Source organism: Pan paniscus, chromosome 10 (assembly GCF_029289425.2).
Source record: "Pan paniscus chromosome 10, NHGRI_mPanPan1-v2.0_pri, whole genome shotgun sequence".
Lineage (NCBI taxonomy): Eukaryota > Metazoa > Chordata > Mammalia > Primates > Hominidae > Pan > Pan paniscus.
The window spans coordinates 39,819,304-39,846,382 of NC_073259.2; the positions used below are offsets into that span (position 1 = coordinate 39,819,304).

Consider the following 27,079-nt stretch of genomic DNA (forward strand, 5'->3'; position numbering starts at 1 on the left):
GGAGGAGAGCCCCCACGCAGGTGCGCGTCTCTGGGTTACTAATGGCTGAGGCGGGAGCAGGCAGCTGGCTTTGGGGGTGATGGGGGAAGAACTCAGTTCCCTGGGACTCCCACTGAGAAAACACCATCCCCACCCCACCCCTGGCGCCAATTTCCAGGCGAGGGGACGGAGAGATGCCAAGGAGGCAAACAGCCCCGTAAATTAGGGATGGGGGGGCACTGCTAGGAGTCTCTGAGGTAGGAGGGAAGAAATATTATAAGATGGGGAATGACGGGGGGCTGGAGGAACAGGAGTAGCTGCCAAAAAGAGAGGAAGAGAAACAGAAACATCACACAAAGGCAGTTTGGAAAAAATGTTTTATTCCTCTTTGCACAGAGCAGTTTATGAAGGTGGCTATCTCCTGACTCCATGCATCTTTTACACAAAGATGCCCCCTTAAATATGCCCAGTTATCTGCCCCACCTCAGTGCTGGAGAACTGGCAGTTAGTAAGTGGGGCAGAATGCTTAAGTCTCAGGAAGGTTTTTAAAGGCATTTTTGTGGGGAGGAAGTTCTGGGTCAAGGGGAAAGATTAGACCCAAGAGTGAGTATTCCATTCTCCATCTTCCTGGGGAAATCCAAACCCCAAAGGTTTTATGAAGAAAAGCACCTCTCTCAGCGACCTAGAGACAGGGAGAGCACAGACCTACTGCTTGGGTGTAAGGCTGAGGCAGAGAGAGGGTAGGTTGCAGCGACTGCAGACCCACGGCAGAGAGTAAATGCATGTCGGGGAGCTGAGGGGACAGAGACAGCCTAGAGGCCCAAGTCATAAGTTCCACTCCTTCCCCAGTTCTGAGTAGAAACTTTTCTTCCCAAGACTAGAATGGAGTTTTAGTTTTAGGAACTGGCTTTGCTCCAGGACACAGAGAAGACAAACCAGGCAACGATCCCACAGGTAGTAAGGGTGGACAGTTAAGGTAGCTAACTAAGAGATGGACACTCACCACGGCAGTTTTGAAGCTATATGCCAGATCAGGGTACAGAATGCATTTTATATGCCCTGTTCAATACAATTTAAATCGCTGTTTCTTCCATGTTGTCCCTTCCCTATGAGCTATTCCCAAAGCCTCTTCCAAGGCAGAAGACAGGGCAGTAAGAAGGAATGGAAGAAAACACTGAGGTCACTAAGTGGGGTTAGGGCTTAGATTGGATAAATCCCTACCCATCCCCGCCCCCACTCGTTCTATAGAAAAGAATTCTCTTTCTCTCTCCCCTTGCTGGGCTGTTGGGATGAGGGCCAGGTAGAGGCAAAGGGAGGAAAACACTCAGCACATTCTTTCTCCTACTTTAATCTGAAGTGTAGCTACAGCAAAGGGCACAGAATTTACAAAAATGTCAGGGCAAGGGAGCATGTGAGCATAATCCAGTCTAGAAAGAAAGAGGGTGCTTCCCCTGCCCTATTATCTAAATATGCTGGGAGCTTTACTCCCAGAACTGCAAGAAGAATGAAAAAGAATAGGAAGGGTGTAGGGGAGGTTGAGGGGGCAACCACAAACAGAATGGAGATTTAAGGATCCCTGTGATCCCCGAGATGACCCTGAGAGCATCGATTGGGGAACTAGATGAAAATTCACAGCAGACATGCAAATTTTTTGAGGAGGATGAAGAGCCAGGAACAGTGAGGTCTTCACCGAAGGAGTGACCACTTGATCTGTTCTTTGGCTGACTGCAGCACCTGCAGAGATAAGAGCAGCACTGAGGAAAGCTTGCTGACAGGGCAGGGTAAGGATGAGGGCTGGGGATCTCCTTCCCCTCACTTGTCTTCCCTGTCCTTAGAAGAATGGAGAATAGAAAATCCCCAAGGGTAAAGAGATGGGAAGAAGCTCTCTAAGGCCCTAGCAGATTGTTTGGAAAATTCCAAAAAAATTCAAACCCACTGAGGGGATGAAGAGAGAAGAGGTATACCTGGTATAAAAGAAAAAAAAAAGGGAGTTACTGGACATATGTCAAAAAGGGCGGCGGGCAGGGGGCGGGTAACAAATCCAGATGGACTTCTTGGTGAGAATTCCAAGTGGGTAGAAAACGGAACCCCTCCCTTCCCCCTACATCAGGTAGACAATCTATCTGCAGTCAAGGTAGCAAGATGGATCTGCAAAACCTGCATATTCTAGAATATGCATTTCCAGCTTAGCCCTCAATTGAATAATAAGAGAAAGAGAGTGTGTGTGCACAAATGCACACAGACCATCTGCTTAAGGCAAGCCTCTGCTGGGGAATAAATCACTGAATGAGGCATCAGGCAGGCAGGGAGGGTTTGAAGGGTACAGAGCAAGGCTGACAGCCACTGCTCACAGGTAACTGAGAAAGGAGTTGGAAGTAGGGGTAGGGAGTGGCTGGCTGTATGAGTCCCAGTTCTCTGGAATAAGAGGGAGCCAAGGAAGATGTGTCTTGAGTCTCTAGTTTCACTCAGATTTGAGAGGTATGGGTGGAACGCTGTTCTAGCCTCTTTAGTGACCCAGTCCATCTGGAAAGGAAGAAGGGAGAGTCATACCTGAGACACGGTCTGCTCCGTAAGGGGGACATCTTCACCCTATGGCACAGAGATACAAGCATTTAGTGTGGGAGAAAGCTGGAGTAAGACCTGATTGGAGTCCGGTATTAGAGAAGAAAAAAGTGATCCTTTAAACTGAAACAAAGGGCAGATGCACTGAACTTCTCAGTCCCTTCTAGGGACTAGTACAGCTACAATTTTACTTGGCCAGAGGGACTATGAACAAAAAAGGGTCATTTCATCCAGCTTCCATTTTAAGGCAGGAGGACTTCTTAAAAGATTTAACTCCATTCAGAGTAACCAGCAGGTTATCTGATCCTCAACTCCCTTAACGTGGGGGTGGAGGGCCTGATTCCCTAGTCAGAAAAGGCCTTTTCTGAATATCAGTATCACTAGGGAAAGGATGAGGGGGAGCCAGGAGTGGTTTAATGGATCCCGCAAAGCCTGATGGGTAACGACAGCATGTTAATTTGAAGAAATAAACTGCTGCAACAGCAGCCTAAGAAGACAAAGCGGGGAGTTGATGGGGGGGACCCTCTCTCTTGCCACATAGAGACATATGTTAGAGGAGAAGATTAAATGATGCAAATGGAGCCCACAGCAGTTAAGAGAGATTTCCCATTACCAAGCACTGTCAGCCTTCACTCTGTGGAGGTCAGAGCCAGGACATTCTGTGAATGGGGAGATTTGCTTTGCTCAGACATCTTTGCACCCGTATAATTTGTTGGTGGGCTCCCTCTGCATCCACCATTATCTCCTCAGCTGACCTGGGGCCTTCTATGGTTAACTCAGAGGCCCCTTTCTGATATCACCAGCACCAAAGAGGACTGAGGTTCTGGCAAATAAGTACTTCCTAATGGAGAGGTACCATCCTCAGTTATGTAACACTTTATTATTATTATTTTATTTATTTATTTTTTTTTTTGAGACAGAGTCTCACTCTGTCGCCCAGGCTGGAGTGCAGTGGTGCAATCTCGGCTCACTGCAACCTCCACCTCCCGGGCTCAAGCAATTCTCCTGCCTTAGCCTCCTGAGTAGCTGGGATCACAGGCACGCACCACCATGCCCAGCTAATTTTTGTGTCTTTAGTAGAGACAGGGTTTCACCATGTTGGTCAGGCTGGTCTCGAACTCCTGACCTTGTGATCCGCCAGCCTCGGCTTCCTAAAGTGCTGGGATTACAGGTGTGAGCCACCACGCTCAGTCCTATGTAACACTTTAAAAGACAAAACAGACACTCCTCTGCCTCAGATGACTGGATCCATCTCCAAGAAGGGAATAAGCCAACTTCAAGTTCCTTTATAATTTCAAAACCATAAATATTAAAGTTTATTTTATCATTTATTAAATAAGTATGTATTAAATGTCCACTTTGTGCAAAGACTGTATGAGATGTTAGGCACCATATTATGGGTAGAAATAAGTTATTTCTGCTTCTTTCTTTGGGACAATAAGAAGAGAAGGGAAGAGAAAGGCTGAATGTATTTGAAAGAAAAAGAGAAGGTTGTATGTATCCTATGAGCCCCAACTACTGGACACATCCAGCAGGTCTGGCTCTGGAGGGTGTTTGTGAATAGATGCGGGGATGCAGAGAAACACATTCTTGCTTACCCTTAATGCCACCCGGTGTACCACCTGCTGGGGATCACTCTCTAGGATCACCCTGCAAAAACAAAGAAGAGATCATTGTTCACTCTGTCCCGAAGGCCCAACTCACTGTCGGGGAACAGGACCTCTGGCCACTGAGCCTGCTTGACAGGACAGGGGCAGTTATCCCGCCACCTCACCCAAGATCAAGGCAGGTCAGAGAACTTACCCTCCATCTACAATTTCATCCACAGCCAAGAACAGCCCCTCCATGTTCTCCAGCAGTGCTCGCTTTTCTACATTTTTCCTGAGTCCCCAAGAGAAGAGAAAAACCAACTTATATGTGAAAGAAATCCTAGGACCTTGTCTCAATTGAGGAACCTAAACTAGACCAATAAACATCTCCACCAACCACACAAAGAAGTAAATAAGGTGAAGAACTTTTTAGCTAGTTCACTCAAAACCCCTTTCTACTCATTTGCTGAATAAGGAATGAATGGAAAGAGATTCAAATAACACAGTCAATTTCTGACTATTCAGGGGTTGATTATCCACGCTATTATTTCTTTCCTACCTGCCATGATGCTGCTCATAACATTGCTCATAAACACTGACATCAGTGGGTGGAAAAAAACAATATAAACAGAGCTAAGACTCAGTCTGGAGGTGGCCGGAGGTGAGAGGGGTTGAATGCAAACCTTATTTGTACTCAAGCTCTGACAAACCTCCTGAGACATTCTCTGTTCCCTCTTCTCCCTATCCCTTACCAGCTCTGCTCAGGCCCTGAAAAGAAGCCCAAAGAGGGGGCAGGGTCTGCATACACCAGCCTCAGATCCGGTGGTTGGTGCATGTGGCCTGTCACATCCGTCAGTTTGAGTCTTTCACTAGATTACCCGAATGAATTACTATTCATTCACCTGGATAAGAAATAAATCATCCCCTTCCTGAGGAAATCTGAGCCATTCACCCTGCTGATTTTGCAGGGCTGAGAGTGCCTGCTGTTCTGGTCTGGATGGCTGTCTGTACTGGGTTCACTTGGGAGCTGCTGGGGGAATGAAGTTCAGAGCCCTGGATGTTTTCAGGAAAAGTAACTTATATCTCTTCTATTACCCATCTACACGGTAACAGAGAACAGAGGGCTAGTGGGGAGGTGGAAAGGGAGGAGAGGGTAAATGGCAGAAGCTTCCTGTTTTTTGTTTTGTTTTGTTTTTTGAGACAGGGTCTTGCTATGTCACCTAGGCTGGAGTGCAGCAGCATGATCACAGCTCACTGCAGCCTCAACCTCCTGGGCTCAAGCAATCTTCCTACCTCAGCCTCCCGAGTAGCTGAGACTACAGGTATGCACCACCACACCTGGCTAATTTTTTTATTTTTTGCAGAGACAGGGTCTCACTGTGTTGCCCAGGCTTGTCTTGAACTCGACTCATGCAGTCCTCCTGCCTGGGTGCTTCCTGTTCTACAGAAGGGAAAAAACAAGGACTAGAAGTCAAAAAAACACTGGGCTAAGTGGCTCATGCCTATAATCCCAGCACTTTGGGAGGCCAAGGTAGGTGGATCATTTGAGGTCAGGAGTTCAAGACCAGCCTGGCCAACATGGTAAAACCCTGTCTCTACTAAAAATACAAAAACTAGCCAGGCGTGGTGGCACGTGCCTATAATCACAGCTACTCTACTCGGGAGGCTGAGGCAGGAGAATCGCTTGAACCTGGGAGGCAGAGGTTGCAGTGAGCCGAGATCACGCCACTGCACTCCAGCCTGGGTGACAGAGTGAGACTCCATCTCAAAAAAAAAAAAAAAAAGAAAAAAAAAATTGGGAGTGTTGCTTCCATTCCTGAAGTACTGAATGACATTTCATCTGGGACACTTCCTTATGCTTGGCCTTTCCCTACTTCTAATGTCAAGAATGAAGCCCAGGAAAGCACCTTGAGGATGCTCAGATCTGACAGGACCACAGGGGATTACAAGAGTAAACACAGAGGTAAAGATTCGGCTCCCTCCCAGTCCCCTTACTTAGTAAGAGAATTATTCTATGGGAGGGACATACTCTCCATCCAGTCCTCCCCAGTAGCATGAATTACTGTGAATTAATAAACCCAACTTTTTTTTTTTTTTTGAGACAGAGTCTCACTCTGTCGCCAAGGCTGGAGTGCAGTGGCGCGATCTCGGCTCACTGCAAGCTCCGCCTCCCAGGTTCATGCCATTCTCCTGCCTCAGCCTCCCAAGCAGCTGGGACTACAGGCGCCCGCTACCATGCCCGGCTAATTTTTTGTATTTTTAGTGGAGACAGGGTTTCCCCATGTTAACCAGGATGGTCTCAATCTCCTGACCTTGTGATCCGCTCGCCTTGGCCTCCCAAAGTACTGGGATTATGAACGTGAGCCACTGAGCCCGGCAAAACCCAACTTCTAAAACTAAATCAACTCCCTGGAGCCTTTGCCAATCCCCTACAATCCCTGGGCCTGAAGAATGGTTACTTTATCTCCCAAAAAGAAATCAACAATGCCCTGCTCTTTCCATCATAACTTGAGGGAAAAAAAAAAGAATGTCCTGCTCACCTCAGCATCTGGCTCAATGAGTCGAAGAGACAGTTCAGAACAGCCATAAGCATCAGCTGTTGGGAAACAGAGGAGGCAGAAGGATAAGGTTCAAGGCCCTGAAAGTTGCTACCTAAAAACAAAACCTCCTAATTCATTAAACATCAAAAGACACAGGCTTTCACAAAGGACCAAAAACATAAGGTGGAAGTGAGAGCACAACAGGAAAAGGACCTGTGATTTCTCACAGAAATAAATTCTGCTACATGATCCCACAATTCAACATCTTTTAGCCAAAAGTTTAAACAGAACTTCCCTGTCACAGTCCTCTACAATGTCTTCACCAACTGTATATGTGTTACCTGATGTCTTAGGTAGAGAAATTACTAACCAAGCAATAGCTGAGGTCAGAGGAAGGCTGCAGAGTTAGTGTAAAAAGCATGGACTTTAATTGGCTGGGCACAGTGGCTCACACCTGTAACGTCTAGACCCTGTCTAGACTCTGACTCTATCCCAGCACTTTCGGAGGCTGCAGCAGGCCGATTGCTTGAGCTCAGGAGTTGAGACCAGCCTGGGCAACATGGCAAAACCCTGTCTACAAAAAATACAAAAAAAAATTAGCCAGGCATGGTGGTGGGCACCTGCAGTCCCAGCTACTTGGGAGGCTAAGGTGGTAGAATCACTTGAGCCCGGGAGCCAGAGGTTGCAGTGAGCCAAGATCGCACCACTGCAGTCCAGCCTGGGAGACAGAACAAGACCCTGTCTCAAATTTTTTTTTTTTTTTTTTTGAGAGTCTCGCTCTGTCACCCAGGCTGGAGTGCAATGGCGCAATCTCAGCTCACTGCAACCTCCACCTCCCAGGTTCAAGCAATTCTCTTGCCTCAGCCTCCCAAGTAGCTGGGATTACAGGCGCCCACCACCACGCCCAGCTAATTTTTGTTGTTGTTGTTGTTTGTTTGTTTGAGACGGAGTCTCGCTCTGTCGCCCAGGCTGGAATGCAGTGGTATGATCTCGGCTCACTGCAACCTCCGCCTCCCAGGTTCACGCCATTCTCCTGCCTCAGCCTCCCGAGTAGCTGGGACTACAGGTGCCCGCACCACGCCCAGCTAATTTTTTGCATTTTTAGTAGACATGGGGTTTCACTGTGTTAGCCAGGATGGTCTCAATCTCCTGACTTCGTGATCCGCCTGCCTCGGCCTCCCAAAGTGCTGGGATTACAGGTGTGAGCCACCATGCCTGGCCTGTATTTTTAGTAGAGATGGGATTTCGCCATGTTGGCCAGCCTGGTCGCGAACTCCTGACCTCAAGTGATCCGCCCACCTTGGCCTCCCAAAGTGCTGGGATTACAGGTGTGAGCCACCACGTTCGGCCTATGTCTCAAAATTTTTTAAAAAGCATGGACTTTAAGTCAGACAGATATAGGTTGGAATCCAAGCTGAGCCATTTTCTACATGTGTGACCCTGAGAAAGTTATTAGGTTGAACCACATCAGATAACTGCCACTTTTGTACTTTTCTCAATGGTCACATACAAGTAATTTCATATAGTTCTTCATGGTTTGGTTTCCTCATTTGTAAAACAAAGGCACCAATGCCTACAACTCATAGAAGTGCTATGAGGTTTAAATAACAATATACTTTACAAAGCACTTATACCAATAATAAGAGCTCAGTAAGAGTTGACTTTCTCAAACTTTCACTTTTGCCTCAAATTATCTGGGGGCTTATTTTTATTTATCTATTCTCCTAGAAGTTGCTATCTGAGGCAAACAGCTTTTCCTGCATATAGGAAGCAGGTTAGGACTATACCCAAGGTCTTCTCCAGTGATCCATTCAGAATGTATGGTTTCAACATGACCCAGGTTGTTAGCTAATTGGCTCAAACTCAGTCAGGTATGGACCCTTCATAGAAGAAGCAAGTATCCCCCTGCAGTCTTGACCATACCTCAGAAATCCATCTTAAAAAACACTACTCAGGGAAAGGTATTAAAACATATATGATGTTTCCTAATGGATACAAAAGATTAATCTAGGAAAACTTCCTTTCTAGGCGATTCATTTGCCGGGCCATGTTTGTGAGGCTGGTGGGATCTCTGACAACTTCATTAGCTTGGTCAGAAGCCAGAGGAACACGGCTCTATTAGGGCCCCAAACCAGTGGCTATGTACTGCCTATGGTTTAGAAAGTAGGATCAGAAATAGCAAAGAGGGGTGGGGATTCTCACCTCATTTTCATAGGAGCTGCCAATCACATAGAAATAGAGATCTATACTGCTTTTGTATACCACTGTCAGGCCTTCCAAGAGGGCAATTTCACCTGGTGGGGGAAAAAAAGTAAAAAGAGTGGGTGGCTTGAGATAAGGAAGTAGGAAAGAAGGAGTTACCAGCCAGGTGCAGTGGCTCATGCCTGTAATCCCAGCACCTTGGGAAGCCGAGCCTGGCGGATCACCTAAGGTCAGGAGTTCAAGACCAGCCTGGCCAACACGGTGAAACCCCATCTCTACTAAAAATACAAAAATTAGCCGGGCGTGGTGGTGTGCACCTGTAATCCCTGCTACTCGGGAGGCTGAGATGGGAGAACCACTTGAACCTGGGAGGTGGAGGTTGCAGTGAGCCGAGATCTCGCCACTGTACTCCAGCCTGGGTGACAGAGAGAGACTCTGTCTCAAAAAAAAAAAAAAAAAAAAAAAAAAAAAGGCGTTACCATGAATTCCTAGTATCCAGCTGTTTTGGGCTAAGGTGAGGCCACCTGTAATGACTTCCAAAGCCAGAAGATGATCTGCACTTTTTGGGTGGTGGCAGGAGAAGAGAAGTATGAACTTGGGGGAGTCTAAATGTATCTTCTGTAACCACCATCCTCCGTTCCTGCCCACTATACCTATTTCCCTACTTGTATATGAGACAGGATACTAGTCAATCCTTCAGAGGTGAAAATGCAGAGCGGTCACCTTTACAGACTTCCATTTACCTGCCCTAATGGATGCGGTACAATAGGCAGAGCCGCAATTAAATTTGTCAAGTGAGGCTCATAAATCCAGGGACTAGACAGGTAGCTAACAGCCAACCTTCCAGCATGGTATTCCCGCGTGAGGTACACTCACCTCCCCATTACATTCTGAAGAGTTTATTATACAAGGGAAGGAAGGAAAAAAAAAGAAAAAGGCAGAGTCATTTCATCCTTTCTCCACAGCCCTGTTACCACCCCCTTTCCACCATGGTTCCCCCCAGCACGGGTAGTAGTGAAAGGAAAATGACCTACTGTCAGTCCGATGGGTCTTGTTGAAAATGTTCTTCTCAAAGGCCTTTTGCTCCTTGACACTGGGGTAGGTGTCGTCATAGTACTGGTCAGAGGGAAAGGAGACAGGGTTGGGTCACTAGAGCTGGAAGCCAGAATGATTAGTGACTATGTTTTGCCCTGGGATCTTGGATTTCTCTCCTTCAAGGCATGGGGCAAGGGAGAAATACTGACATGGAAAAGGAAGGATTGTAGAGGCAGAGAATGGGCAGTGAGTAATCCAAGAAAAATAAATAAAAGACCCTGCCATAAGCAACCCCACCTCACATTTCCAAGACTGTCTGAAGGCAGAAGCCTACCAGCCCTATAGTGAGGCTCTGCAGCTGTCTGCAATCTAGACCTCTCCTAAAACCATTCTCATCAAGTGTTTCCTAGGAGCTACCCCATGTCAGGAAGCAGTGCCAGAGAACACAAAAAACACTAGAAGCACAGAACACTTCCATAGACCCTCACTCACTGTATGAAGCTGAGGAATGGGGAAAGGCTACAAAAACCTCCTCCAAAGAAAGGCAAACCCTGCCCTATGATCTATCTTAGCTTTCTTTTCTGCAAGCTGAAAGAAGCATCCAGCATACCACTGAGCCCATTCCCAGGCTCTCCCTGGCAAAGGGGGCGGAGATGCAGGCTGCTAAATCGCTAGCTCTTTAGGGGCTAATCCGTCGCAGTCAGCTGAAGACCCATGACAGGTCTGGCATTTAGTAACTGGATAACTGTTTCAAAAGGTGTCCTGCATAGTTACATCCAATTACAGGGAGGAACAGCTGGTGAATTCTAAACTAATCTCTACCTGCTGATTGATTTATGCTACGCTCGCCCGGAGTTAATACACCAGGGACAGAAGAAATTTCTACAGGAGGGGGAGAATATGGAGGGAGAGAGGGTGTCCTTTCTTCTTTCTTCCAACAGATCTAAAGTTGGAAACATCACTCTGGGAAAGTCAGGAGGTAACAAGCTTGATGGTGACTATAAACCTAGGAATGGAACCTTGGAACTGCAAGACAATTCTCTGGAAAAACCCAGGCAGGGTGACATGGTATAAGGGAAGGGGACAGGAATAATGGACATGGGCGGACTGCCTCTTAGCATCTACATATTGCTTTGTTAGGAACCAAGGTTTCAAAGCTTTTCCCTGATCTGATGCTGACAACAAAGGAGGTCAAAGTCTGAGGACAGCAAGCAGGGCAGCAGTACAACTAAGGGACAAAAGAAAACAGGTTTTATCTGGAGTAGGCAAGATAAGATGGAAGAATTCAGGCTGGGTGTGGTGGCTCACACCTGTAATCCCAACACTTTGGGAGGCCAAGGTAGGCGAATCATGAGGTCAGGAGTTTGAGACCAGTCTGGCCAACCTGCTGAAACCCTGTCTCTACTAAAGATACAAAAAATTAGCCGGGGGTGGTAGCGCATGCCTGTAATCCCAGCTACTTGGGAGGCTGAGGCTGCAGTGAGCCAAGGTCACGCCATTGCACTCCAGCCTGGGCGATAAGAGCGAAACTCCATCTCAAAAAAAAAAGATGGAAGTATTCTCAAAATTATACTACTGAGGAACATGAGTTAATAAGGTATCAGTCCCAAGATTCAAATCTCAGAATAAACCTTTGTGCTGTTCCTAAACTAATTCGAAAGGGAATCTCACCTTGGCAAAAAGTCGATCTCCATCATTGTCCAGAATCAGGATGGCTTTGACAGTATACAGGGAAGGTTCCTGAAGAGATACGAACATACCTTCAGTCCTGAAGCCTCCCACCACCACTGGTAAACCAGATACCTTCCCCTAGTCCCACTGGGGCTGCAAGGGGATACAGAGGTACCTCTGTAAGTCCCTTACCTCAACTTGGTCAGATTTTGATATTTCCCATTGAGAAAAACCCAGGGTAAGTAAACTGAATTGACGGAGAAAGCATTTAAACAAAGGATTCCAAAGTACCATCAGAGAAACAGTTTCTCTGACTCACAGGGGGCTTAATCAAGAGAGGTCATGCTGTTATTTCCAAATATTATGGTACAGTTATTTTCCAAATTACCCTCACCCTTCCGGCTCTCCCATGTACAGGTGGCTATAGAATGTGACCAGATTAATTAAAAGGCACTGAACAAAGCCATTTGAAAATAGGGTTGAATGTCCCTTGGAAGTTTCTGCAGTCCGAATGCAGTAGCAATGCAGAAGCATAAAGCAAGCCTTCCCTAAACCACCCACACACTAAGCAGAGGGAAAAGAGCGTTTACACACACACGCGCGCGCGCGCGCGCACAGGCACACCAGTTCTCAATGCAGCCTAGTAAAACAGCCATCTTCAAAAACTCTCCTATGTTCTCCAATTCTTCCACTATACCTTAACCACTACCACTTAACTTCCAAGGACAAAAGCCAACCTGAATTTTGGGGGAGTTAAGAAGCAGTGAGAAGATGATCTATCTGAGAAACACTCTGGGGCCTAGAGTGAGTGAGCAAGAGGGTAATTTTTTTTCCACTACCAAGAATCAAATAAGGAATCACGGCCTCAGTCTTAATGGTTCTTCTTCAACTGTAAGTATATCACTTGCAAAACCTGTGGTGGTCTGTTGCTCTCCTCTACCACTGCAACTTCAAGGGAGCCAGCTAACTAGGAGAAGAAAAATCGCAGGAGGCTGAGGCAGGAGGATTGCTTAAGGCCAGTTCAAGACCAGCCTGGGAAACACAGGGAGACCCCCCCCCATCTCTACAAAAATAAAAAAAATTAGCCAGGTGTGGTGGCGTGCATCTATAGTCCTAGCTACTCAGGAGGCTGAGGTGATAGGATCTCTTGAGCCCAGGAGTTTAAGACCACGCTGAGCTATGACTGCGCCACTGCACTCCAGGCTGGGTGACAGAGTGAAACCCCATCTCTAATTGATTGAATAGAAAAAACCAAAAGTGTGGAGAGATAGTGATGTGTGCATGAAAGGTATTTGTAGCCTCACATTCCTTGACTTTCTTTTTTTTTTTTTTTTTTTTTTAAGAGAAAAGGTGTCACTGTATTGTTCAGGCTGGTCTTGAACTCCTAGGCTCAAACAATCCTCCCACCTAGGCCTCCCAAAGTGCAAGTGTGAGCCACTGCGCCCGACCTACATTCCTTGACTTTCTAATCAACATTACTTACCATTGATATCCCTTGTGCTGAGACAAGGCTGTTGCTTTGCTACCTCTTTCCTGGCCTTATTTAAGAAACCCACAGTCCTCACAGGAGCCAAACACAAAAGTATGTGTTTGACAGATATCCAAGAGTGAGGAGGAAAAAATCATTGCCAAGAACCCAGAAACTGCAGCCTCTACAAACATAAATTGCCTCATGAGGCTTCAGGAGGTTTATGGTTCCATGCAAAGAATCAACCCTGTTTGCGGGGGCAGAGGAGGGCAGTTCAGAATGGAAGTAAAAGGAACCCAGTCTTTTGACAACAAGGTGATGAGGAACATAAGCTTTCCCTACTTGAATTCTTGAGGACTGCAATTTTTGTTTTGTTCGCTGGTTTGTCCCATTTGTCCAGAACAATGCCTGACACATACTAAACTCTCAATATTTGGTGAATAATTCAGAGAATAAAGGAAGTTTGAGAATAAAGTTAAAATACCTTGACGCAGTATGCATCTAAGGGACTACTTATAATTAGACCTCCACATATAAGTGGATTTTCTGATGTGGCCACTTTGGGTGATATTACTACCAACTTTATCCCTCCTCTGATAAACACTCCTTAGAGATGTCCATCCTGTATATATAACACTCTGGAATAAACAAGGCATGAGTAACTCCTCTCTCAAACTAAAGAACTTTGTTGCCTAGTGGAGGGAAGTCCTCTAGAGTCTAGTCTTAAAAGGTCACAAGTAGAAGCAGCTCTCCTAACTCCTAATTCCTCACAGAAAGATCTTCCCGTAAAGCAGGCTCAGTTCTATAACAACTTGGGTCCTCAATTCCAAAAGGGAGACAACAATGGGAATGAGTTTTCTTAATGGAAGAAAAGAAGTCCAAAAGGAACAAAATTTAGACGAAATCATTTTTTCCCACAACCTTTTCCTGGAAATCTTTGGCTCTGTTCCTCTATCCACATTCACAGCAACTTTAGAGAGCTGCCCATTAGTTTAAGCTGGGCATTAACCTGGCATAGGAAACTGGTTCTTGCAGCCATAGAGTTTGGCATCCCTAGAACCCAAAGAAAAGAAAAGCCCTAATGGCCCCCAGCCAACTGGGAGAGTCAGACAATGTCCTTTGTGGCCAACAGGGTGTGAGTGCCTACAGCAGCCACACCGGCAAAGAGAGAACATATCCCTGGGTTCTGCTCTTGGTTCTTTTCACTGGCTTCCTAGAAGACATTATCAAAGAAACCCCAAAAATAGAAACATTGGATCTTCCTGGGAAGAATAAAAGACAGGCTAAGGAGGACAAGGATAAAGACTAGATTTGACATAGAGCTTACTGGAGCTCTCAAAAGGGAAAGAAGGCATTATAGAAAAGGCTGGTCATTTCAAACTTCCAAAGGAGGAAGCATACTAAATAAAGCTGAGAATTTAGGCAGGCGCTTAAATGCCGCTTCAATTCTCCATTCTGCTACAGCTGGAGCCAGCAGCTTCTTTACTTCTCCTGCCACCTCCTGACTGCAGCTGGTTCCACTTCAGCCTGGGGCTTTTACCGCTCAGGAGTGGGGAGGGCTATGCCATAAAACTAGCCAGTTTAAAGGCCCCAGAAGTCATTACTGATAATGTAATTTCATTTTAAGTTTTTGCAAAGGGCAAGTTTATAAATAACTCCCAGCTACTGAGAAATGGGCTTCCAGGACAATGGACTAGGCTTGACCTTGTAACACATTAAATGCTGACTGTTGAGAAAGACCTTATCAGCTTAGGGCCACATTGAAAGAATTTAAAAGGTCTATTCTTCCCTCCCACTCCCAAAATGGGTAGCTGCTAGAAAGCTTTCGAGACAAAGTTCTGTGATGCACTGACTTTCAGAGAGCCACAGCCTGAGTGTATAACAGAACTTCACCTCAAATGCTAATCGTGCTTGGAAATGATGTATACGCAGATTGTTTTGTGGGAGGTTGGGTGACTTAGATTTTCATGTATTTATGTTTTTATTATCAAGAAAACAAGAATGCTGTCCTCAAGACAGGTGAAACACCACAGAACAAGCAACTAGGCTGCTGCAAATTAATCTTTGATCTCAGGGGCTTCTTTTTTTTTTTTTTTTTTTTTTTTTTGCGACAGAGTCTCTCTCTGTCACCCAGGCTGGAGTGCAGTGGAGCAAACTCGGCTCACTACAACCTCCACCTCCCGGATTCAAGTGATTCTCGTGCCTCAGCCTCCCGGGTAGCTGGGACTACAGGCACACACCCCCATGCCCAGCTAATTTTTGTATTTTTAGTAGAGACGGGGGTTTCACCAAATTGGCCAGGCTGAGTCTCGAACTCCTGACCTCATGATCTGCCTGCCTCGGCCTCCCAAAGTGCTGGGATTACAGGCGTGAGCCACCGTGCCCAGCCTCAATCAGGGGCTTCTAAAGCCTGGTGAAAAGCATCAACATCTCCAAGAACTCTCTCCCCTAGCGCATAGAGGACTAGAGGGAAAGAGTCATTCCTAGTGCTGCCCCCTGTGGGCCTTCTCGGTGACCTGCAGCTTCCACAGGATTACAGTCATAAGCAAAAATATTTTTCAAAGGCAGCTCTGGATAAAAGCTTTTTTTTTTTTTGAGACGGAGTCTCGCTCTGTCGCCCAGGCTGGAGTGCAGTGGCACGATCTCAGCTCACTGCAAGCTCCGCCTCCTGGTTCAAGCTCTCCTGCTTCAGCCTCCCGAGTAGCTGGGACTACACGCACCTGCCACCATGCCCGGCTAATTTTTTGTATTTTTAGTAGAGATGGGGTTTCACTGTAGCCAGGATGGTCTCAATCTCCTGACCTCGTGATCTGCCCGCCTCGGCCTCCCAAAGTGCTGGGATTACAGGCGTGAGCCACCGCACCCGGCAAAAGCTCTCTATTTGTGTGTCTTGTAGGACAAACTAGTAGAGATGGGCCCTGAAAAATAAGTGAATTAAGTCTGTTCACAATGTATATAGTAAGAGAACTCTTTGGGGTAAGATCTTAGTAAGCCACCAGAAGACTGGGAGAATATGTTTGGGGAAGGTAGAGAGGATACTTGGGAACTATAATGAATTATTTGATTCATTTAGGGGAAAAAACCAAGAAGCCTCTATGGAGGGAATTACAGGATGCCATCTACAGAGCTGAAAGAGCACAAATAAGAATATGGAGGCCAGGCGCAGTGGCTCATGCCTGTAATCCTAGCACTTTTGGAAGCTGAGGCAGGAGATCACTAGAGCCAGGAGTTCAAGACCAACCTGGGCAACACAGTGAGACCCTGTCTCTGCAAGAACTTAAAAAAAAAAAAAAATTAGCCAGGCATGGTGGCATGCACCTGTAGTCTCAGCTACTCAGGAAGCTGAGGCAGGAGGATCGCTTGAGCTTGGGAGTTCAAGGCTGTAGTGAGCTACAATTGCGCTACTGCACTCCAGCCTACACAAAAGAGTGAGACCGCCTCAAAAAAAAAAAGAAGCTGACTGAGATCACTAAAAAGTTCTTCATTGTCTACTTAAAAATAAATCCTTCCAGCCTGGCCAACATGGTGAAACCCTGTCTCTACCAAAATTACAAAACTTAGCCAGGCATGGTAGCAGACGCCTGTAATCCCAGCTACTCAGGAGGCTGAGGCAGGAGAATCGCTTATACATGGGAGGCAGAGGTTGCGGTGAGCTGAGATCGCACCACTGCACTCCAGCCTGGGCGACAGAGCAAGACTTCAGATCAAAAAAAAAAAAAAAAAAAATTCCCTAAGGCCATACCAAAAGGGCCTGATGTGGCATTACCCTGATGTGGCAATGGGTCTTGGTGAATTAAAAACTGTAACAAGATTCTCTTGTCTCAATCCTGTTTATAAAGTAAAACTAAGAAGGTAAAAACTAGAAGGAGAAATTCCTAGATACCACTCCCAGCTCCAAATGGCTAAGTAGGTATACTTCCTGACTCTGTGCCAACACTTTTTTTTTTTTTTTTGACAGAGTTTCACTTTGTTTCACTTTGTTGTCCAGGCTGGGGTGCAGTGGCACAATCTTGGCTCACTGCAACCTCTGCCTCCTGGGTTCCAGCAATTCTCGTGCCTCAGCCTCCTCAGTAGCTGGGATTACAGGTGACTGCCACCATGCCCAGCTGATTTTTTTTATTTTAGTAGAGATGGGGTTTCACCATCTTGCCCAGGCTGGTCCTGAACTCCTGAACTCAGGCAATCTGCCTGTCTCGGCCTCCCAACATGCTAATATTACAGGTGTGAGCCACTGCACCCGGCCTCTGTGCCAACTTTTATTTATTTATTTTTTTTTTTGAGACGGAGTCTCACCCTGTCGCCCAGGCTGAAGTGCAGTGGTGTGATCTCGGCTCGCTGCAAGCTCTGCCTCCCGGGTTCACGCCATTCTCCTGCCTCAGCCTCCCGAGTGGCTGGGACTACAGGCACCCGCCACTACGACCAGCTAATTTTTTTGTATTTTTTTTAGTAGAGACGGGGTTTCACCGTGTTAGCCAGGATGGTCTAGATATCCTGACCTCATGATCCACCCGCCTCATCCTCCCAAAGTGCTGGGATTACAGGCGTGAGCCACCGTGCCCAGCCTGTGCCAACTTTTTTAAAATTAAAAGCTCCTCTGGGGTTAAGGGCTCCAATTTGCCAGCCACAATCCGATGGACTTCAGATGAAAAGAAAAGAAGAATTAGCTAAAGTCTTTGACAGGGAAGAGCAGTTTTTACATATCAGATTTTTTTTTTTGAGACAGTGTTGCTCTGTTGCCCAGGCTGAAGTGCAGTGGCGTGATCTTGGCTCACTGCAGCCTCTGCCTCTCGGGTTCCAGCAATTCTCCTGCCTCAGCCTCTCAGGCAGCTGGGATTACAGGCGCTTCCCACCACGCCCAGCTTATTTCTGTGTTTTTTGTAGCCTGGCTTATTTTTGTGTTTTTTGTAGAGACGGGGTTTCGCCATGTTGGCCAAGCTGGTCTCGAACTCCTGACCTCAGGTGATCTGCCCACCTTGACCTCCCAAAGTGCTAGGATTACAGGCATGAGCCACCACGCCCAGCCTATATCAGATTTATTAATATTATTATTATTTCTTGTCACCCAGGCTGGAGTGCAGTGGTGCCATCACAGCTCACTGCAGCCTCAACCTCCCAGGCTCAAGCGATCCTCCCCATTCAGCCTCCCAAGTAGCTGACTACAGGTACATGCCACCACACCCTGCTAATTATTTCTGTATACACACAAGATTAGATTCAAAAAGCACAGCTCAGGAAAGAGTGGGAGCCACTGGTACCACATAACACTACCCAGCTGACATGAGACCAAATATTGGTTATAAAGAAAAAACTCAACACATGACTCGGGAAGAACTGACGGCAGGAAGAGACACCTACAATCTTCCTATCTGACACAGACCCAAAACATGTAAAGCACAGTCAACAAGAGTTTTGATATTATAGGAGAAAATGTCTCTAAACTCCTACAATCCATCTCTTAAATAGAGACAGGGTCTTGCTGTGTTGGCCAGGCTGGACCTGAACTCCTGGGCTCAAGGAGTCCTGCCTCAGCCTTCCAAATAGCTAGGACTACAGGCATGCACCACCATGCCTGGCTACAATACTTGTACTATAATGGGGATCAGCCATTAACTCAAATTTTCCCTTTCTCTGAGATTCAGCTTCTTCATCAGAGAAATGAGAGGCTTGACCTAGATCAGTTAAGGTTAATGCCTTTTTTGAGTTACAGCAGACCCCTTTGATAAACCAATTAAATCTATGGACCTTATTCCCAGCAAAATACAGTCACAAATTTTTTTATGATTTCATGGCTAGGCGTGCTGGTTCCCACCTGTAATCCCAGCACTTTGGGAGGCCAATGTGGGGACAAATAGCTTGAGCTCAGGAGTTCGAGGCCAGCCTGGGCAACATGGCGAAACCCTGTCTCTACTAAAAATACAAAAAAATTAGCTGGGCATGGTGGTGCATGCCTGTAATCCCAGCTATTTGGGAGGCTGAGGCATGAGAATTGCTTAAACCCTGGAGATGGAGATTGCAGTGAGCCAAGATCATCGCACCACTGCACTCCAGCCTGGATGACAGAGCAAGACTGTCTCAAAAAATATATATATAAATAAAAATAATTTTTTTATGATTTCAAAGAGTTCACAGAGCCGAGTTTAGAATTAAATGAGATTCTCTCTAGAGATAATAAGATGGTGTGGAGGGGGCAGGAAAAAGAGGGGAAATGAGTGATACTTTTGTAAACCACCCCCTCTACTCTACCTGGCACCCAGTAATGCTGGATAAATTCAATAAATGTGTGTGTGGCCTTCATAAATTAATAAATATGATTGAGAAAACTAACAGCCAGCAGGGGGAATAAAGGTCAGCAACCACGCCCCCTCCAGCTTTCTTTTTTTTTTCCCTTTTTTTTTTTTAAGACTGAGTTTCATTCTTGTTGCCCAGGCTGGAGTGCAATGGCGCAATCTCAGCTCACTGCAACCTCCACCTCCCAGGTTCAAGCGATTCTCCTGCCTCAGCCTCTCAAATAGCTGGCATTACAGGCACCCACCACTACACCTGGCTAATTTTGTGTTTTTAGTAGACAGGGCTTTGCCATGTTGGTAAGGCTGGTCTCGAACTCCTGACCTCAGGTGATCCGCCTGCCTCAGCCTCCCAAAGTGCTGGGATTACATGCGTGAGCTACCATGCCCAGCTGCCTCCAGCTTTCAATGGCTGAATTTGATGACTGTGAAATGGGCAGGACAAAGACAACCAAATCCTAAGCTTTTTAGGAATGCAAAGTCTCAGGACCTTTCTCAAAACTCAGAAAGCCTGTCTGTTGGAAAATTTTTTTTTTTTGAGACAGAATCTCACTCTGTCGCCCAAGCTGGAGTGCAGTGGCTCACTGCAACCTCCGCCTCCCGGGTTCACGCCATTCTCCTGCCTCAGCCTCCTGAGTAGCTGGGATTACAGGCGCGTGACACCATGCCCGGCTAATTTTTGTATTTTTGGTAGAGACGGGTTTCACCATGTTGGTCAGGCTGGTCTCAAACTCCTGACCTCGTGATCCACCCGCCTCGGCCTCCCAAAGTGCTGGATTACAGGCGTGAGCCACCGCGCCCGGCCTTGCTGGAGGATTTTTTACCCAGGGGTCACACAGTCCCTAATTCTTCAACTATCATGGAAGTGAAAGAATCACAGAAATGAGGGACAAAGCAGTACTGCTGGGAAGAGAGATGAACTGAATAAGGAGAAATCAGACTATACTCCAGACCTGAGGCCTGAGAGCACCATTAGAACATTCTGCCTTCTCAGTTTGGTAATCCAGGAGCCCTCACTTAAATATCACTCAGAAAAGGAAAAAAATCAAAAGGGGCTAGATCCATTCCTGATGAGTCCTGGGTCACGATTTGTATCATGATTTATCCCTTTACTCCCCCCACATCTCCCTGCTTTTGCTCCTGAAAACAAAAAGCTAGTCTCTGAGAGACTGAATTGACAGACTCTGTGTTATCTTTCAGCCTATTTATGCCCCCAAATCAACCCCGAGGCAGAATTGCTCTATTCTCCTCTGGTTTTAGTCTCCCTCTAAAACTACACAACAGAAAAGGAGTTGCAGAAAATTAGTTGACCGAGCTATCCAGGGCAATTGGCTATGGATGGGATATCTGCATTGAGAGTGAGAAAATAGGCCGGGCGCAGTGGCTCACACCTGTAATCCCAGCACTTTGGGAGGCCAAGGCAGGTGGATCACAAGGTCAGGAGTTCGAGGCCAGCTTGGCCAACATGGCGAAACCCCGTCTCTACTAAAAATACAAAAATTAGCCAGGCATGGTGGTGGGGGTCTGTAATCCCAACTACTCGGGAGGCGGAGGAAGGAGAATCGCTTGAACCTGGAAGGCAGATCATGCCATTGCACTCTAGCCTGGGCAACAAGAGCAAGACTCTGTCTCAAAAAAAAAAAAGAGTGTGAAAATAAAAAGCCAAATAAAAAAGCAGGCTTCATCTGCAGCATATATAACTTAGATTACACAACAGGAAGGACTTCCTGAAGAGATGGGTGTGGTCAAACACCAGAAGAGGTGACACAGGCTAGGGAATGTAAGGCCAGGAGAGATCCTCCTAATAATCTGATGTAAGGAAACCTATTCTGCCCAAAAACAGGAGGGATAGAATGTGAGAGGGCCCTTGCCAGCACAAGCATCTTACAAGTGCATGGACTCATTCTCTGAATCCATCTTCATCAGCTGTCCCCTGGGCACTCTGCCTTTCCTCTTCCTAATTATTCCAGCACAAGTGGGTACATAGGTACTGATTCTTTATCCCTGCTCCATCTGATTTGCTCCTCTAGTTTCCCTTTCCACAACCTGTTTTCTTGTCAACATCCAGACTCTAATCAAGCCATGTCAATGGAGTAAAGTAAGAAACAGCAGCAAGTATCTAGATAAAAAAGACCCTAAACCTGCCACTAGGCTCCGTCAAATACCTGGATAATTGCACTCATCCTCTGCCTCCCAAGGCAGACCTGGCTTCTCAAAGGTCTGGTTTTCCTCACATGGAGGCCCCCTCCTCCTCTTCTGACCATGTGACAGCTCCCCTAGATCTTTGATATAATTTATACCTTGCCAGGGACCAACTCTTTCCCACCACTGTGAAGAAGAGGGAAAAAATATATATAAATACGTCGGAAATCTATAACAAGGTCTTCTTGGAGGGCAAGACATGGGGAGAGTTAGAAGCAGCGTCAATTGCTCTTTGGGGGTTTTAGTTCAAGCCGAGGTCTGCTTCCAGCAATCAACCATTAAAACAAGCCGGCCAGAGTAACAGCACAGTTTATTCTGATCATTTAATTTGAAGTGTCAATAAATTAAACTTCAATCAATTAAACTAGGTGTGCAATAACCCAGATGGACACCCCGACACCAACATAATCACAATAAAAATTTTTATTGCTGCCAGGGACCTCACCGGGGGCAGTGCTGGCACTGCTCGCGCCCTAGCTGAGAAATATATCTCCACAGCGCAGGAATGAGGAGATTGCTTCTCCTAACGAAATGGAGGGGGCCAGGCACCAGCAAGGACGCAGCTGGGAGAGGGGCACAGGGGACTGCCAGGAATGAGATGGGAGTGCTTTAGGGGCTTAATGTAATTGATACCTTTGCCCAGAGCAGGGGGAGGGGGGCATTTAGGCCAAGTACCTCTACTGTTAGGGCCAAAGGAATTTAACAAAAGCCCCATTAAGATGATTCAGGAAGCGAAGGCCAAGGCGCAACATCAACCTTTAAAGTCATTGACATATTCTGCATAGTTTCCTCCTCCATATATACTCATATCCTTGTGCACTTTGGATGGCCTGATTTTTTAATGAGGCTTAGAATTTAGGATTTGGTTATGGTTTTAAAATATTAAGGTAAGACAAAGTACAGAATTAGAAGTCTAGTCTGTAAAGCACTGGAGAAGCACTCTGAAAGTGAATCCAGAGAGGATTAGGAAAAATAAAACCTATGAACAAAGATTTAAAGATCTAAACCGATACAGAATTCAGTTTTGTTTGTTTTTTGAGACAGAGTTTCACTTTTTGCCCAGGCTGGAGTGCAATGGCCCTCGGCTCACTGCAACCTCCGCCTCCCAGGTTCAAGCGATTCTCCTGCCTCAGTCTCCCGTGTAGCTGGGGATTACAAGCGCATGCCACCAGGCCCAGCTAATTTTTGTATTTTTAGCAGAGACGGGTTTCACCATGTTGGTCAGGCTGGTCTTGAACTCCTGACCTCAGGTGATCCACTCACCTCGGGATTACAGGTGTGAGCCACCGAGCCCGGCCCGAGTAATTCAGCTTTAAAGAAAAAAAGTAAAGCGGGAAGGAGGAAGGGGAAATCCTTATCTTTAAGATTCCATAGGTTATTAATGGAGAATGGTGATCTGCAGAGATCCTCTTCATTCACAACTCAAAAAGCGAGAACCAGCAGATACAGCAAGAGAGAAGAAGCCAAGTCCAAAGATGCAGGCTGAGATCACTATTATTAAGCATTGGGAACTAAAAGAGATGAAAGGGTCTCTTTCCTTAGAGCCTAAGGAGACCTGAGAGAGATTAGACAAATCTGCTTGAAAGCTAGAGCTGGATTACTTAATTCAAGAAAGAAATGTGACCATGTGACCCACTGTAAAGTACCTAAAAGAAGGGAACTTACTGTTATTTAGAAATTCCACAATCAATGCAAACTTTGATCAACAGTTCTTCTTGACCCCCTGTAGCTTACCTGTCCCTTTTTCTCGACATCCTGCAGCTATGTATGTACCTTGTAGAGTTAAGGACAGAAGAATATGCTTTGATCAGATTGTCCCTAACCGCATTACATAGGTTTCCCATAACAAAGAACCAGTGTGGTTTTAAAAGCAAAGTCCAGGGTTACCTGATCAAGTTAGCAGGGATCTGTGAATGCAGCCTATTAGGCATAGATTAAAGCAAAAGAATAAGGAAGAAGCAGGCTGAAACAGACTTCACTGAAGAAGCAGAGACAGAGAACTAAGGGAAGAGAAATGTGACAGAGAGACTTTCTTTTTCTTTTACTTTTCTGAGACAGAGTCTTGCTCTGTCACCCAGGCTGGAGTGCAGTGGCGCATCTCGGCTCACCGCGACCTCTGCCTCCCAGGTTCAAGTGATTCTCTTGCCTCAGCTTCCTGAGTAGCTGGGATTACAGGCGTGGCCACGCCCAGCTAAGTTTTGTATTTTTAGCAGAGACCGGGTTTCACCACGTTGGTCAGGCTGGTCTCCAACTCCTGACCTCGTGATCCGCCCACCTCGGCCTCCCAAAGTGCTGGATTTACAGGCGTGAGCCACCGTGCCCGGCCTTTTTTTTTTTTTTGAGATGGAGTCTAACACTGTCGCCTGGGCTGGAGTGCAGTGGCGTGATCTCGGCTCACTGCAACCTCTGCCTCCCTGGCTCAAGTGATTCTCCTGCCTCAGCCTCCTGAGTAGTTGGGACTATAGGGTCGTGCCACCACGCCCAGCTATTTTTTTTTTTGTATTTTTAGTAGAGACATGGTTTCACCATGTTGGCCAGGCTGGTTTCGAACTCCTGACTTCAAGTGATCCGCCCACCTCAGCCTCCCAAAGTGCTGGGATTACAGGCATGAGCCACTGCACTGCGCCCGACAGAGATACTTTCACATATAACTCCCCCAGCTTACCCACTACACACAGGCCCATTGTTAAAAGGGCTCCCCAATTATTATCTTCCTCATTCCTTTACCTTTAAGCAGGCTCCCTTCTAAACATATATAGGTAAGTCTAAAAACTTCCAAAAAAACCAATTCCCTAGAATCTATCCTAGTCTGCTAATTGGGTTTAGGGGGAGGTTTTTTATTCTTATTTTTTTAGAGACAGGGTCTGGCTTTGTCACCCATGCTGGAGTGCAGTGGCACAATCATAGCTCACTGCAGCCTCAAACTCCCAGGCTCAAGCGATCCTCCTGCCTCAGCCTCTTACAGTGTTGGGATTACAGGCGTGAGCCACTGCACTCAACCTCTTGATTAAGAATACTTGCTGCCGGGCACGGTGGCTCACTCCTATAATCTTAGCACTTTGGGAGGCTGAGGCAGGTGGACTGCCTGAGCTCAAGAGTTCAAGACCAGCCTGGGCAACACAGTGAAACCGTCTCTACTAAAATACAAAAAAGTTAGCCAGGTGTGGCAGCACGTGCCTGTAGTCCCAGCTACTCGTGAGGCTGAGGCAGGAGAAATTGCTTCAACCCAGGAGGCAGAGGTTGCAGTGAGGTGAGATCACACCACTGCACTCCAGCCTGGGTGACACAGCGAGACTCTGTTTCCAAAAAAAAAAAAAAAACTTGCTAACTGGCCGGGGTGCAGTGACTCACACCTGTAATCCCAGCACTTTGGGAGGCCAAGGCAGGCAGATCACTTGAGGTCAGGAGTTCAAGACCAGACCAGCCTGGCAAACATGGTGAAACCCTGTCTCTACTAAAAATACAAAAATTAGCTGGGCGTGGTGGCGCGTGCCTGTAACCCCAGCTACTCGGGAGGCTGAGGCATGAGAATTGCTTGATTCTGGGAGGCGGAGGTTGCAGTGAGCCAAGATCGCACCACTGCACCCCAGCCTGGGCAACACAGCCAGACTCTATCTCAAAAAAAAAAAAAAAAAGAAAAGAATATTTGTTAACTGCTTGGTACAGAAAATATTTAAAACTACTCAGATTTTAAGCTTTTTACCTATATTTGACCAACCGACATAAGGAATTAACTGTCTTTAACTGAAAGAGAGGAATTAAAACCTGTTATTCTTTTATCTGATGAGGATCTGAATGTGTATGCATAGGAGATCTGAAGGAAAATAAAAGACAAGCTTCTTTGGAAAGAGGCCTAGAGTTCAAGCCAATTAAGGAAGAAGGCTGGGAGTTAAATTCCTACACTATACTACCTACCTACCTACACACACACACACACACACACACACACACACACACACACACACCCCTCCAAATCGCAAAATAGGGCACTTTTGAGAGAAATTCTCTGGTCCAGTTCTAAAAAGGGGTAACAGGTATTTTATTTGTTAGAACAAGCATAAAGCATCATATGGACAAGAGGGCTAATACAGCCCTTTAGCGACCACAATTCTCATGTAACCAGAGAGGGAGAAATTAGCATCCTAGATCATACAATAAGAATTCCTGGCCCGGCGCAGTGGCTCACGCCTGTAATCCCAGCACTTTGGGAGGCCAAGGCGGGTGGATTACGAGGTCAGGAGATCGAGACCATCCTGGCTAACACGGTGAAACTCCGTCTCTACTAAAAAATACAAAAAATTAGCCGGGAGTGGTGGCGGGTGCCTGTAGTCCCAGCTACTCCGGAGGCTGAGGCAGAAGAATGGCGTGAACCCGGGAGGCGGAGGTTGCAGTGAGCCGAGATCGCACCACTGCACTCCAGCCTGGGCGACAGAGTGAGACTCCGTCTCAAAAATAATAATAATAATAATAATAATTATTATTATTATTATTATTATTATTATTTCTGGCCAGGCGCGGTGGTTCAAGCCTGTAATCCTAGCACTTTGGGAGGCCGAGGCGGGCGGATCACTTGAGGTCAGGAGTTCGAAACCAGCCTGGCCAACATGGTGAAACCACGTCTCTACTAAAAATACAAAAAAAATAGCCGGGCGTGGTGGCACGCGCCTATAGTCCCAACTACGCGGGAGGCTGAGGCAAGAGAATAGCTTGAACCCGGGAGGCGGAGATTGCAGTGAGCCAAGATCACGCCACGTGCGCACTCCAGCCTGGGTGACAGAGCAAGGCTCAGTCTCAAAAAAAAAAAAAAAAAGAATTCCTAAGGTCTAAATGGGTAGAGAAAAGGAGAACAGAATAAGGAGTCTAGAAAAAATATTCCACAATCCATGCTAACTTTATCAGGTATCCCAGAACTTAGATGGAATACTGATTATTTGACAAACCTATATAATAGGGATTAACAGGAAACCGAAGACAAAACAGTTTCCTGAAGGAATGTGGCAGGGAATCGGCAATGGAGAGTCAAACTTGGGAAACCATCAGGAGGAGTCTGTAACGACAAAACATCTGTATTCTTTTCTTACAATATGGGGCGAGTTTGGTGGTTTGGTAAATTAAAATCAGGGTATCATCCACAATGCTAAAAATAAGGGGCAACCTGAAGGGTCCTAATCCAGTACGCCTACAGGTCTGTGTATCCTAAGGAGTCCATGTGCTGCCTTCAACTTTCCACCGACTCTATGCCCTCTCCCCGGCAGGGCTTCCTACTCTAAACCAAGGCTTTAGCTCCTACACTAGGCCACACACTTATTCCAAGGGTCAGCAGAACCCTCAGTCCCCAAGAATTACCCGGAACTCTCTTTCCCCGTCTCCCACTCGGGCTGAACCCTGACTCCCGGCCCCTGTGGACACCACAGCATCTCTGCTGCCCCTCCAGCTCCTACCAAAATCAGCGCCTCCATCTTGCCCCGCAGCTGGTGCCGACGTGGAGCCGCAAAAGTAACGCCGCCGCTGATTGGCCATACGTTCCCATTAGGCCCCGCCTAGGAT

The 27,079-nt window shown here is 46.5% G+C and overlaps 1 protein-coding gene and 1 non-coding gene across 2 annotated transcripts; both read right to left on the minus strand.

The window, feature by feature from the left end:
- Positions 1–342: 342 nt before the first annotated feature.
- COPZ1 (COPI coat complex subunit zeta 1) lies at positions 343–27,079 on the minus strand. Its single transcript, XM_008959719.4, has 9 exons — positions 26,974–27,079; positions 11,579–11,647; positions 9,907–9,988; positions 8,873–8,964; positions 6,671–6,726; positions 4,345–4,422; positions 4,140–4,191; positions 2,530–2,568; positions 343–1,713 (listed from the first exon to the last, which is right to left on the minus strand). Exons 1-9 carry the CDS (start codon positions 26,989–26,991, stop codon positions 1,666–1,668), a joined length of 534 nt encoding a protein of 177 aa, XP_008957967.2. The 5' UTR covers positions 26,992–27,079; the 3' UTR covers positions 343–1,665.
- On the minus strand, positions 14,875–14,937 carry MIR148B (microRNA mir-148b). Its single transcript, NR_163104.1, has one exon. It is a non-coding gene; the product is annotated as a microRNA mir-148b (primary transcript).

Bases quoted from the DNA above. Each gene is read 5' to 3' on its own strand.
- COPZ1 (XM_008959719.4), bottom strand. The intron at 9,989-11,578 runs GTGAGATTCCCT...CCCTCTGACCAG, and splicing joins GAGATCGACTTTTTGCCAAG to TACTATGACGACACCTACCC. The intron at 4,192-4,344 runs GTAAGTTCTCTG...TTGTTTTTGCAG, and splicing joins GATGAAATTGTAGATGGAGG to GGTGATCCTAGAGAGTGATC.